A 14,412-nucleotide genomic window follows, 5' to 3' on the forward strand; every position below is an offset into this window, starting at 1 on the left:
CCTTTCCTTTCTACAAATGGAACGTGTTTACAGTGGCAGTGATAGAGATACCAGGCTGACATGGCTTATCTGTCCCATTCCATGACTTTGAGACGTACTTCAAAAAGAATTGTGGAATATTAAATGCATTTTTTATTGTACATATTAGTCTCAATGTTATATTGAATGCTTCTCACCATATATATATATATTTTGCCTCCAGGGTTATTGCTGGGGCTTGGTGCCTACACTATGAATCCACTATTCCTGGAGGCCATTTTTCTCCCATTTTGTTGCCATTGATGTTGGCTAGGACAGAGAGGGGGAGAGAAGGACACCTGCAGACCTGCTTCACTGCTTGAAAAGCGACTCCACCCGCAGATGGGGAGCTGGGGGCTCAAAATGGGATCTTACACTGGTCCTTGTGCTTGGCGCCATGTGCGCTTAATCCACTGTGCTACTGCCTGACCCCCTCACCACTCTTAATTTTTAGAAATTTGACTTCTTAATAGTGATCCACAAAATTATAAGCTAACAGAGGTATAAATCCGCACTGTCCCACCAGTTCTGCATCTCCACTCCACTGGAAACTACAGTAGTGCTCCCAAGGTCACAGATAGGGGTTGACTTATTTCTATAACTCAATATATATTTGCCCTTTTTTCCCCCATGGTCCCATGTCTCTATCACACCTATATATATTACTTTTAAATGTCATTTTTTTTCTGTGTCCTGATGGGGGAGTTGGAGTTCAGAGCCCTCTGGTTATCTTTCCCCTCTCATCCTGCTCCCCCACTGGAAGTATGGATCAAAATTCTTTGTGGGGTGCAGAAGATGGGAGTTCTGGCTTCTGTAATTGCTTCACTAGACATAGGCATTGGCAGGTTGATTCATACCCTACCCCCAGCTTGTTTCTATCTTTCCCTAGTGGGGCAGGGCTCTGGAGAGGTTGTGGTTTCAAGATACATTGGTGAGATCTCATCTGCCCAGGGAAGTCAGGATGGAGTCATGATAGCATCTGCCACTTGGTGGCTGAAAGGCAGTAAGATAAAGCAGGACAAAATGATTAATAAACAGGAACCAAAGAGTAGGAATAAAGGTGAGAATAGAGATCTTAGGATGGAAACAAGTGAGACAGTATTTTAGATATGTTCTGTACCCCATAATGACCCTGGGTCCATACTCCTAGAGGGACAAAGAATAGGAAAAGCTATCAGGGAAGGGGATGGGATACAGAGTTCTGGTGGTGGGAATTGTGTGAAGTTGTACCCCTCTTATGGTTTTATCAGTTCCTTTTATAAATAAAAAGGAAAAAATCTATATCACCATCCTCACACCCTCAGAGATATCTCTTCCATAAGTGATTTCATTTATTTAGGGAATGACATTACTCACTGAGGTCAAATTGCTAATACAGAAATAGTTGGTTTGTGTTTGGTACATATACTTGTAGCCATACAATTAACAAGGACGTGAAATTGTGACACTCAGGAGCTTTTAGGTTTCTAGCATTTTAGCTAATCAATGAAACCTTTTATTATAGGACCTAGGAATCTCATTCCTAGAGAAAGATTCTACCATATCCTGGGTTCGTTGGTGAATCATTATGCTCAAGTTTCATAATGCCTGCACATTACCCAGCTCCTTCCGGCTCATTGGCATCCCTGGGCTGGAGTCCCTGCACATGTGGTTCTCAATCCCCTTTGGCTCCATGTACCTGGTGGCTGTGGTGGGAAATGCCACCATCCTGGCTGTGGTCAGGGTGGAGCGTAGCCTGCATCAACCCATGTACTTCTTCCTGTGCATGCTGGCTATCATTGACCTAGTTCTGTCCACTTCCACTATGCCAAAGCTCCTGGGAATCTTCTGGTTTGGTGCTGGTGACATTGGCATGGATGCCTGCTTGGTTCAAATGTTCTTCGTACACTGCTTTGCCACTGTTGAGTCAGGCATCTTCCTTGCCATGGCCTTTGACCGCTACGTGGCCATCTGTGACCCGCTCCGTCATATGACTGTGCTCTCCAATGCTGTGGTGGGCCGTCTGGGACTGGTTGCCCTCCTCCGGGGTGCGGTCTACATTGGACCCCTGCCCCTGATGATCCGTCTGCGGCTACCCCTTTACAAAGCCAGGGTCATTTCCCACTCCTACTGTGAACACATGGCAGTGGTAACCTTGGCGTGCGGTGACAGCAGGGTCAACAATGTGTACGGGCTGACTATTGGCTTCCTGGTGCTGATACTTGACTCAGTGGGTATAGCTGCCTCCTATGTGATGATTTTCAAGGCAGTGATGGGCTTGGCCACCCCTGAGGCCAGGCTTAAGACACTGGGGACCTGTGGTTCTCACATCTGTGCCATCTTGATCTTTTATGTTCCTATTGCTGTCTCTTCCCTTATTCACCGATTTGGTCACCATGTCCCTCCTCCAATTCATACCTTGCTGGCCAATTTCTATCTCCTCATTCCTCCAATCCTCAATCCCATTGTCTATGCTGTTCGCACTAAGCAGATCCGAGAAAGGCTTCTCCAAATCCTGAAGACAGAAACCAAGATCAGATGACAAGTTATATTCTCTCATGAATTCATTGAGGCATGTAAATATGGCGGACATCTGGACCCAACTGAATTGCAAGCAGTCTGAAGTGTTAAGACACTGGTTTCCAACTTCTGTAATTCCAAAGGAATGGTAAGAATGTACAATTAAATTCTAACGGTGAAGTTTTTTTTTTTTTTCATGGGTTAAGGGAAATTTGAGCTGGAAAGGAAGTAAAAACAATTACACCAGTTATGAATTATTTGATGCTTATTTTGCAACTATGCCATTCTTACAAGTATCCAGACATCTTATGAGTTAGGTTGTATTTATATCCTATTTTACACAAGATAGAACAAAATAACCTGACTTTTAAAAACTAAATACAAAACAAGCTTTCTAGATCTAATGTTTTGGTTGTAGAAAATATATTTGATTTATTCCCATTTGTTGCCCGTTTTATTGTTGTAGTTATTGTTACTGTTATTGTTGGATAGCACAGAGAAATAGGAGGGGAAGATAGGAGAAAGATAGACACCTAAAGACCTGCTTCACTGCTTGTGAAATGACTCCCCTGCAGGTGGGGAGCCCGGGGACTTGAACTGGGATCCTTATGCCAGTCCTTGGTGCTTTGTGCCACGTGCCCTTAACCTGCTGTGCTGCCACCCTACTCCCTGTAGAAATTTTTTTAGTATTGCTTAATACTGGAGGCCAGACTTCACATGTAATTCTACTGCTCTCAGAATGTTTTCATTCTTTTGCACTTCAAATTATAGAGAACAGAGAGAAGGAGACACCACAGGATCTGTGGAGCTTCCCCAGTGCTCTCATGTGGTGCTGACACTCCAACTGTCCAATGTCCCTGCATGGTAAGCCATGCACTCTACAGGGTGACCTGTCTCCCAGTAATAATTTCTGCTCAGTCTGTTTTCAGTCTGCTTTCTGTGTAACAAGTATAACAAGTAAATCCTAATGATATTGGGTTGTCTTCAAGTGACCAAATCCAGCAAGTGTTTTTACAGTGTGTTTCTTAACAGTAGAGATGCTGCTGACTTGCTTATACCGAAATACTCATTGCTCTAGGAAAAAAACTCACCTGTATGCTCAGCAGGCATGAGAAATACTCAAAGCATGTGGACTGAAAAAACATCTCGGGGCTGGGTGGCAGTGCAGTGGGTTAAGCACATATGGTGTGAAGCATTAAGAACTGGCTTAAAGATCCTGTTTCAAGCCCCCAGCTCCCCACCTGCAGGGGGAGGGGGGTCGCTTCACAAATGAAGCAGGTTTGCAGATGTTTTTCTCTCCCCCCCCCGTCTTTCCCTCCTCTCTCATTTTCTCTCGTATCCAACAGCAATAACAGTAATAACAAGGGCAACAAAAAGTGGGAAAAATGGCTTCCAGGAGCACTGGATACGCTGTGCAGACACCAAGCCCCATTGATAACCCTGGAGGAAAAAAAAGAACACAACCCAGCTCTGTGGTCTGGGAGGTGGCGCAGTGATAAGGCTTTGGACTCAAGCATGAGGTTTTGAGTTTGCTCCCCGGCAGCACATGTGCCAGAGTGATGTCTGGTTCTTTTTCTCTCCTATCTTTATTAGTAAATAAAATCTTTAAAATAGCTTAATGGAAGGAAGTGATACATAACTAAATTTCATCTCTAACCCTGAGTTTATTTTCACTGCAGTCCAGCTTCCACCAAGTGACCTGAAGCTAAGGATCCCCATTCTCCACCCGACAGGAGCCCTTCTTAAGTCTTCGCTGAGCCTAATACTTTTAGAGTCATTCATAAAAACGGACTACAAAATATAGCAGAAGTCCTGGCATTTATAGAAATGGTTTATCCTCCAAGATTAATTAGCTCAAGACCTAGGAAATGGTCAACGTACACAGAGCACTAGCTATTGACAATTACAAATCCAATTCTCACATCACATTGTAAAGACAGGAATTATCCCCATTTTTCAGATGAAAAAAGTGTTGACATTCCCAGAAGTGATTTAAAACAAGCCCACTTACTTTATATAAGACTTTATAAGAACAAACCAGAATTCAAGGAATTTTTCAAAATATCTCTAAAGCTTCTAACCTTTCTGATCCTCATTTTCCCAGACCATGAGAGCTGAAACACTTCTTCCCAAGTTTAAACGGTTGTGCATTTATAACATTTCCAGCAGAGCTGACATTTCATGCCCAACCCTATCAACCACCACACAGCTGCTGCTATAGCTCAAATAAGGAGCCCCCCCCCCCAAGTGTTTCCTTTCCAGAGGGAAAGGAGACAGCAGAGCTGAATTCAACCCAAGTCTTTGATTACATACTCCATGATCTGAGATAAGTCGGAAGATTCTATTACACTTCATGTATACACTGAGCTATCACTGAGCGTGGCAGAAACAGATGGTTGAGTGTAAAGGAACCAGTACACGAAAACTTTCCGTTTGACTTCAGCTCTTCCAATCAATTTGTCTCACCTTAATGGCTATCTAGAATGTGTGTGGTCACATTTAGGATTCCAATTATGTTAGTATTTCTTTTAACATTTCTAAACTTTCACTCCATCACTTAGCTGTTTTTAAATTTGTATTATATTTTATTTATTGGATCGAGACATCCAGAAATTGAGAGAGAAGGGTGGGATAGAGAGAGAGAGAGAGAGACAGACACCTGCAGCCCTGCTTTACCACTTGTGAAGCTTTCCCCCTGCTGCAGGTGGGGACTGGGGAATTGAACCTGGTTCCTTGCACATTATAACATATGTGCTTAACCAGATATGCCACCACCTGGCCCCTACTCCATCACTTTAATGCCTGGTGCTGAGCTTCCCCTGGTGCTATACAGCATTCCCACATGGTAGTAGGGCTAAAAATTGAGCTTCATGTAGGGCAAGACACATCTTGGCTAGCTCTCCAATTCCTCTATCAGTTTTTAATCTTGCCTGAACTTTACTGTTGAGTTTTATAGGGCCAAATGGTGTCTTTATGCCCCTTCTCCCTCCCTTCAGAGCAATACAGAACTGTTTCCCTTAAACCCACCACCTTCTGGAGACTAGAGGACACACTGGGGTAGTGTCAAGTGTATGTTTACTGACCCTTGGGGATCCTCCCAAAACACCATGAGGAAAAAGCCAAGGCTGCTTCTGGAGTTTGTAACATCCTTAACTGCCTGCCAGGTTAAAAAAGGCACAGAACATGCAAAACTCCCTCATCTTCAGTGAAGACCATTTAGATAGTAAATTTGTTTTAATTCTTAAAAAAATTATATTTTTATTGGATAGAGACAGCCAGAAATAGAATAGGTGATAGGGAGAAATACAGAGACACACCTGCAGCCCTGCTTCACCATTCACAAAGCCTCGCCCCCTCTGCTTTCCCCAAAGACCTGCGCGCTTTGGGAGGTGGATGGTGGTGGGGAAATGTTTTGTGTTTTTCCATTTCAGTTATGGCTTGAGTCAGCTGATCTATAAAGTTCCACACATTTCTTTTCCTTCTTTGACTCAATCTCCATGGACACTTGGATCAGATCCAGGAAATTATATAAGTACTTGGTACTAGTTGTATCTGGATTTGAAAGTAATTATCAATATTTACCTGAGAAACAATATATTTTAAAAAATCACCGTTATAGATTCCTATGTACCATTAATTCAGATTTTTACAATTTTGTGGAAGATTTAAAAATGTATATTCTAGATAATTTTTGTCAGTAAAGGCCCTGTGCTCATCTTTGCCTTCAAAAGATTGAAATATGCCTTTGGCATTATTCCAAAATTTGAAATATAACTAAAGGTTTAAATGTCTGGATGGGGAAGGAGCCCTTTAAGAGGCCATTGATGGGAAAGGTGACTCAGGAGAGGTACTTGTCAGGGGCAGCTGTTTCTGATGTGGGAAGAATAATTGATATGTATTTGCTGGTGGTCACTGCAGGCAAGAATTTGCCCATCAAGCTCAACTAACAAAGCATGTTCCACATCTATAGTAAGCTGATCACCATGAACACCTCTCACTACACACTCAAACACAAACACCCCACCCCAGACCATGCACACGTTTTTCCATGCACATCTTTTTATGGCTGTTGGTTCTACCACCTGTTAAGAAGTTGAGAGTGAATTAGCCCATCAAGAGTCTTAAATAGAAAGGTGACAGCTCCATCTTTTTTTCCCCCAAATCTGGGCTCAATACAACCCCAAAGTATTTTTTTGAAGGTTCATTAGGAGTAATGGGTTTATAAAGAGGTCTGTGCACTGCAGTTGTTACCAAGGATAACAACGCAGGTAACTCCACTGCAGAAGACTTAGTATAGAGGAAGACCTTCAGGGTGCCAGGCAGTGGCACACCTGGTAGAGTGGACATGAACTCGGGCCCTTGTACAAACCTCCTGGTCCCCACCTGTAAGGGGTAATGCTTCACGAGTTTTGAAGCAGTGTTACAGGTGTTAACTTTCTCCCTATTTCCCAATCAATTTTTTTTCTTCCAAAAGACCTTCAATATAGTTCTTTTATGTTATGCATCCAGACTTCCATTCCCCCAGAGGGATTGCTTCTGACTTACGTCGACTCAGGTGAATTGTTGATCCCAGTGAGGGCGTACTAACCCTAGGGAGGCCCACAACTGAATGTGTAGCATCCACATAACATGCCAACATGAGCTGAAATTTATCAATCTGTTTCTGAGGAAACGGCAACCCTGACATGATCTGGATATATTCCCCTCCCCCAAAGCTAGCATTCATCAGTGTTAAGGGCCATACCCAAACTGAACTCAGCTGGGAGCATCACTTATCTGTAAACAACCTCCTAGGTGATCTGTATTGTCTTCAGTGAACCATCACGGGATCAATCTTTCACTCTTGTGGGACAAGTTCTAAAAATACAGCAACACTTTAGCAAAATAGAAGTTGCCACAGGTGAGGCTGTTGAACCTGGCTAGGTATGAAGATCCATCTCTGAGATTAAGAACTGGCCGAGCCGTCAGACAATGCATTAAAAACACAAAACTGAAGCCCGTTTTAGTAGACAAATCTTACAGAAATACTTACATTTTACCCATCAGCAGAGCCTTGTGACATTTTGTGGCTATTTCTACCTTACCATGCAAATTCTTTTTCCACAGTTATTTAGCTTCCTGTTACAGAAATTCCTCTTAAGTTTCCAGCTGAAGTTGTTTTTGTAAAGATTTTAATGAGAGAAGAGTACTGCTTGGTTCTGGCATTATGGTGGTATTGGGGATTGAATAGAGGACCCGAGACCAATTTACTACATCCTCTGCAGTATCTCCCCATCCCTGAAATTGTTTTTACTAGGGTGACATTGGTTGACAAGACTACATATACACACACTTTAGGTGAAGAATTTTTACCTCCAAATTGTATTGCCACTCCATGTTCACCAGCCAGGTTTCAAACTGCCTGATCCTATGAGCTCCACTTTCCCTCTAACCCACCTCAGATTCATGAGCAATTTGTTGGAATAGGAGGAAGCATGGGAGGGAACTTTTAGATCTAGGGCCCACAAGAAAATTGCAGGTAGGTTGTTTAAAAATAATCAGAAAAACTAAGCTTAGAGTTACAGGACTATAAAGTTTTTTTTTTTAACCTTATGTCTATTACTTTTTACAAAATGGAAATATTGACAAGACCATAGGGTAAGAGGGGTACAATTCCACATAATTCTTACCACCAGAACTCTATCCCATCCCTTCCCATAACCATTTGAGACAAATCTCCAGGACTAGAGCAAGTAGGGGTTAAGTTATTACAGTATGAGGGGCCATATCCTCTTTGGGAAAAAAAAAAAAGTTCGGAAGGCAAAGGAAGAACAGAAAAGGAACACGGAACATTTGTGATAGTGTATTCACGAGCCCACCCCCGATTAAAACTCATTTTTACAGCACAGCTTTGGTTCCTGCTTCCCCGAATCCCATTAAGAAAAGTGCAGTTGGAACTGAAATTACAAACCAGATTTTTTTTTTCTCTGCAAGCAAGGGCCTTGTGCAGGTCTGATTCACTGCTCCCAGGCTGCTTTTTAATTCAGTTACAGTAAGAGACAAGACAACCTCCTGTGCGGTGTTAGGGCTTGAACCTTGTGCGGAGGGCATGGTCAGGCATAAACCAAGACCCAGTGAGCTGTATCTCTGACCGACCTCACCACCCCTCCTCACCCCCCTAGATTTTGAATCACTGAAGTGGTTATAACTAGAGTCAGAAAAGTTAACAGACTAATGGTCCTTGAGTTCTAAGAGCAAACTTTGTATTAAACATTTCACAAGGCAGATGTCCTGCAACTGGATTCAGCTTTCTGAGTGCTTCCTGGAGAAAGCTTTGGATGGTTTTTGGGATAGAGAAGTATAGCCATCCCAGTGAAGGCACCAAGCATAACGGGTCGCATACAGAAGTATCAAGTTTCCATATGCTTTCCTACTCCGATGCAACATCCATTCCTATCAAACAACGAGCTTCGTTTTAAAGAGATTAAAACAGAGCTGAAGCTAGAGCCAGCGAAGATTCTTGCAATTTTCTTTGAAAGGGTACTACTAGAAATGGTAAGTCCTAATGACAGCAGGGCTGTCTCCCACTCCAGCCCATTAACGTCATCTGAAATTTCTTCCAGTTCCCAGTTTCCCAGCAGCCCACACACAACAAGCAGGGAGAGCGGGAATAAGCTCTACCTGACAAGGTACTTGTGGTGATGATCTGCCTAAAACATTGCCCAACTCCCGCCAAATTTGGCTTTTCAATAGCGATGGAAAAGAATGTTGATTTTGTTGCCCAAGCTTTGATTTATTGGGTAAGTTTTGTGATTGAGAGAAGATGTGTGTGTCGCTAGGATCTAGTTTTCCATTCCTGGCATTTTTTTGGAAAGAGATAAAGAGATGCCCTAATTGACCCCAATACCTTGACTGCTTCCCTTTCAGTAGGTGCTAAAAGCTGAACGCTATGCACTAGCCAGTGAGCTCTCTGCTAGTACCTTGTCTATCTTTTGCCTGTCTTTCACATAGCCAAAAAATTTTTTTAAGGTGACAGAAACAGAAAAGCAGCAAGACACTGACAGAAAAAAGAATTTGTTTTGGTCCCTTGCCAACCACCCAGTTTAAAAAACGAACACCCCCCCCCCCACCCCCAACAAAGCCCAGCTTCAATCATTGCACGAAGTCCGGCTTTCGGCTTTCCTGCAGCCAAGTCGCCCTGAAGTAGAAGGTGAGGGACTGTGATTGGTCAAAGATGAGGCTGGATTAGCTGGAGCCAATGAGCTTTTGGAAGATGTGTCAAAGCGGAAATAATGTGGCTGCTGAGAGTTGGTGATTATTTTAAAGAGACCTTTGAGTATGTTCACCTGTAACTACAATAGATTTCACCCTCAACCTTTACTATCAGGATTCTCAAGAGAAAAAGTGCAAATGCCAATGAGCTAGTATTTAAAATGATAGTGATATTTCACCATTCAACATAACAACGGATATTTTCTTTCTTTTTAAAACTTTTTATTATTTTCCTTTGTGTTGCCCTTGTTTTTATCAGTGTTATGGTTATTATTGTTGTTATTGATGTCGTTGTTGGGGGATAGGACAGAGAGAAATAGAGAGAGGAGGGGAAGACAGAGAGGGGGAGAGAAAGACACCTTCAGACCTGCTTCACTGCTTGTGAAGTGACCCCCCACCCGAAGGTGGGGAGCCGAGGGCTCAATCGGGGATCCTTACACCGGTCCTCGACTTTTGTCTGTCGAACCGCTGTGCGCCAGCCTGACCCCCGGATATTTTCTTTCCTTTTAAAACTTTTTTTTTTCTTCCTTCCTTCCTTCCTTCCTTCCTTCCTTCCTTCCTTCCTTCCTTCCTTCCTTTCTTTCTTTCTTTCTTTCTTTCTTTCTTTCTTTCTTTCTTTCTACTTCTTTACTGGGGGATTAATACTTTACAGTCTACAGAAAACACAATAGTCTGCACATGCATAACATTTCTCAGATTTTTCTTCTTTTTAACATTTAAAAAATCTTTTTATTTATCATTGGATAGAGGCAGAGAGAAATTTAGAGGAAGGGGGAGAGATAGGGAGAGAGACAGAGAGACACCTGCAGCCCTACTTCACCACCCGTGAAGCTTTCCCCTCGCAGGTGGGGACCAAGGGCTTGAACCTGGGCCTTATACACTGTAATGTTTGAGCTTAACCAGGTGCACCACTGCCTGGTCCTTTTAAAAATGTTTCTTATCAGTGGTTTAATACTGATTTACAAAAGGATGAGATAGCAGGGATCTGATTCCGCACAGTTTCTTTATTCTCTCGATGGGGTTAGTAGGCATGGGGAGGTGCACAGAGGCTCCATGTTGACCAGGTGACCATACTTACTGACCCATGAAATGTTTGGAGTTGGAAATCTCACTGAGAGGAGGTAGTTTTGAAAACTCTCAGAAAGGCAGAATTTACTGCTTCCTTTGCATGTATTGCATCTGTGTGTCTGCATTGTCTGAGTTCTGACTATGGACTCCTTTTGCAATGTAACACTGCTCCTGTCTTTTTGTACAACTTGAGCAGAAGTAAGGGTTTTTTTTTTTTTAATTATTTTGTCTTGTTTAAGATGGACTAACACTATCTTTAGTGTCAGATGTAATTTCAAGCAAAGTCAGCTTGTGAGGGGTCACTTGTTATCTTATTTCGGAACCCATCACTTTATCTATGGCTCCAGATATGCAAATTGTTACTAGATCTGGGAATTCTATATTTAGAATTTAATTTATTTTTATTAGTGATTTAATAGTGATTAATAGGATTTTAAGATAACAGGGGTGTAATTCCACACAATTTTTCTACCGCCAGAGTTTTGTGTTCCATCCCCTCTATCATAAACTTCCCTATTGTTTACCCCTCTGGGGGCATGGACCAAAACTCTTTTTGGGGTGCATGAGGTGGGCGTTCTGGCTTCTGTAGTTGCTTCTCCGACAGGTAACGGCATTTGCAGGTTGATCCAAACCCTCAGCCCGTTTTTATCTTTCCCTAGTGGGGTAGGGTTGTGGACATGTGAGAGAACCTACTTTAGGAAGGCTCACATTAATAGGACAGCAGATAATGAAATGTATGAAGTGGGGGCCGGGTGGTAGTGCAGAGGGTTAAAGTGCAAGGACCAGCATAAGGATCTGAGTTTGAGCCCCCTGCTTCTCAACTGCAGGGGGCTCACTTCATGGGCAGTGAAGCAGGTCTGTAGGTGTCTCTCTCTCTCTTCCCCTCTCTGTCTTCTCCTCCTCTCTAGATTTCTCTGTCCTATCCAACAACAACAACAGCAATGGCAACAGTAACAAAAGCAACAAAATGGGAAATATGGCCTCCAGGAGCAGCGGATTCATAGTGCAGGTACTGAACCCCAGCAATAACCCTGGAGGCAAAAAAAAAATGTATGAAGTATTGTTGGGAACATGTGTGAGCCTGATAGAGCTTAGGGAGAACCACCCCCATCTTTGGATGGAGGTCTGAGAAGATAATCTCTTGGTAAGTCTCTCTCAACCGAGGTGAACATAAGGGGGGAAACTCAGACTTGGTTCTTTCCTTCTTGGCTCTCAGGCCCACAGATACCCCAGTACTTCCCTCCATTAACCACAGGCCACATGGCCGCAGATTCACTCATTCAAAGTCACCTTCTGATCACAGAAGAACACATCTTATCACACACTTCATCACACACCTCAGACCCCAGACAAGAGAAATGCCAAACTATATGGCCTTTTGATATCCATCTTCTCTCTGTCTCACCCTACGGGTTTAACCCCTATGCTTCTCTCAAATACCTTTGGATAATTAAGTTGCTTTTGTTATGGAAAATAACTGTCTTGTATCTACATCAATTCCTGTCATACCAACCCCCTACCTTAGGGGCATGCTGACTGTTAAGAAACCTGTAATTTCTGTCATATTGCAACAATAATTACCTCCATTGCTTTTCTATTTAACTCATGTCAATTTTGCTAATAAACGGACTCTAGGATTCTGGGACTCAAGGACTCAGATTCTAGATTCACGCTAAGAGTCCCCTGGTGTCTTTTACTTCGTGTCACCCCTGTCGTGAGAAAGAACCAGCCCGTTACCTTTCCCCTGGAGGACACCCTGCCGGAGAAGGAGAGAGACACCCCGAAAAAGTATCAGTGCTTTGTATTGGTTACGTGTTGCAGTACAACAAATTATTCCACTTAAGTTTAGACTTTGTTTTGAATTCAATCGGAATTTTATTTTATCTTATTTTATTTTGCCACCAGAGTTATCTCTGGGGCTTGGTGCCTGCATGATAAATCCACTACTTCCAGGGGTTGTTTTCCCTTTTTATTTTTTAAAAATTATCATGGACTCTGAGAGAAATATGGTGAAAGATCACGAGTGGAAGAGAGAGAGAGAGAGACAGCTCCACTGCTCACAAAGTCACCCCCTTCAGGTGGGAGTCAGTGATTTGAACCTGGGTCCTTGTGTATGGTTACTGTGTGCTTTACTAACTGGCATCACAAATTCAGAATTTGGCTCCCAGATTCAGAATCATAACGAAGTATTAGCACTCCTGTATCCTTGCAACACTAGTCACAATGGCTAAAATATGGCAACAACTCACTGTCCATCAACAGGTGAATATATAGATAAAATATGGTTTATACATACAATGGGATGTTATTCAGAAATTGCTAAAAAAAAAAAAAAGCAAAAATTGCTACCATTACAGGAAGGCAAGATTATCAAGAGATAGGATTCACTGGGGGATGTCTAGAAGCTGCCTACCACCTCTTCCTGTTTAAACCCTAAATTCAAAGGTCAGATCTATAGCCAATTCAGAATAAATACATAATCAATACTAGTTAATTTTTCTCACCTTAAAAATTACGTTTTATGTATGATGGGGGAAGGGCTCTAGGTTGAGGGAGTAAGTGCCTCCCTGACACCTAAGAGATACGATGTGAACAGACATCATATGAAAAGTACATTAGTAGTCTCAGTTTTGCTTGTACTTTTCATTCACATGTTAAACAAGTAAACACAGGGGCCAGGTGATGGCGTACCTGGTTAAGTGCTATGTGCGAAGAACTGGATTCAAGCCTCCTGCGAGAGATGAGGAAAGATTCATGAGCAGTGTAGCAAGTGCCTCTCTGACTCTCCCTCTCTCCCCCTCATTCTCAATTTCTCTCTGTCCTGCCAAATAGGTAAATAAAATTTTTTTAAAAAAGTATATACAAAGAAAGTTATTAGCGCTGAAAGATGAGAGACAGACACATTCTGGAAACAACATTAAGTGTTCACCTAAAACTTGTTTGTATTTATTAACTTTCTAGCAATGGAAACCTTAGGTGAGGGTTGTTAGAAGTTATAGATTCTAGAGCAGAAAGCTAATGACTAAAGCAATTTATGTGTCTCTAGTTGTCCTCTGAACTCAAGAGACTTGTTAAGTTGATCTAAGGAGGCTTATTCCACTGTTTGAAAAATTCCTCTTTACCATTTTTTAAATAATCAAGAACACGTTTATAAAATAAACAATTGCAGTGTTGCAGATTTTTCACGGGTGATATTGTGGCACAAAATGAAATTCTTTCTTTGGATGATAAGAGCAGTATTCCAGTGAAAAGTAGCTCAAGCAAAACATTGTGTAATCTAAAGGAAATTGTACACAAATACTTAACTTGTATATACGAATGTTTGCACACAGAAGCACAACTATACACATAAGTCTGATACTTGCCATTTTATTTAGGTGTCACGTTCAAAAATTTTTTTAAACATGGTTACTAATTATTCCACAGCCAATATCATAGTCAATGTTGCAAAAAACTAAAAGCTTTACCACAACTCAGGAACAGAGCAACAGTGTCATTCTCACCACTACTAATTAACATAGAATTAGATGTTTTAACCACAGCAATTAAGCAAGAAAAAAGAAAAACATAAGAATC

General features: G+C 42.0%; 1 protein-coding gene across 1 annotated transcript; it reads left to right on the forward strand.

Annotated features, from left to right (window-relative positions):
- Positions 1 to 1,585: 1,585 nt before the first annotated feature.
- LOC103117461 (olfactory receptor 52M1) lies at positions 1,586 to 2,670 on the forward strand. The gene has a single exon (XM_007527518.2). It carries the CDS (start codon positions 1,586 to 1,588, stop codon positions 2,537 to 2,539), a length of 954 nt encoding a protein of 317 aa, XP_007527580.1. The 3' UTR covers positions 2,540 to 2,670.
- The last annotated feature ends 11,742 nt before the right edge of the window (positions 2,671 to 14,412 follow it).

This window comes from Erinaceus europaeus, chromosome 17, assembly GCF_950295315.1.
Source record: "Erinaceus europaeus chromosome 17, mEriEur2.1, whole genome shotgun sequence".
Taxonomy (NCBI): domain Eukaryota; kingdom Metazoa; phylum Chordata; class Mammalia; order Eulipotyphla; family Erinaceidae; genus Erinaceus; species Erinaceus europaeus.

Excerpts from the sequence above, each read along its gene's own strand:
- LOC103117461 (XM_007527518.2), top strand. The coding sequence starts at position 1,586 with ATGCTCAAGTTTCATAATGCCTGCACATTACCCAGCTCCTTCCGGCTC.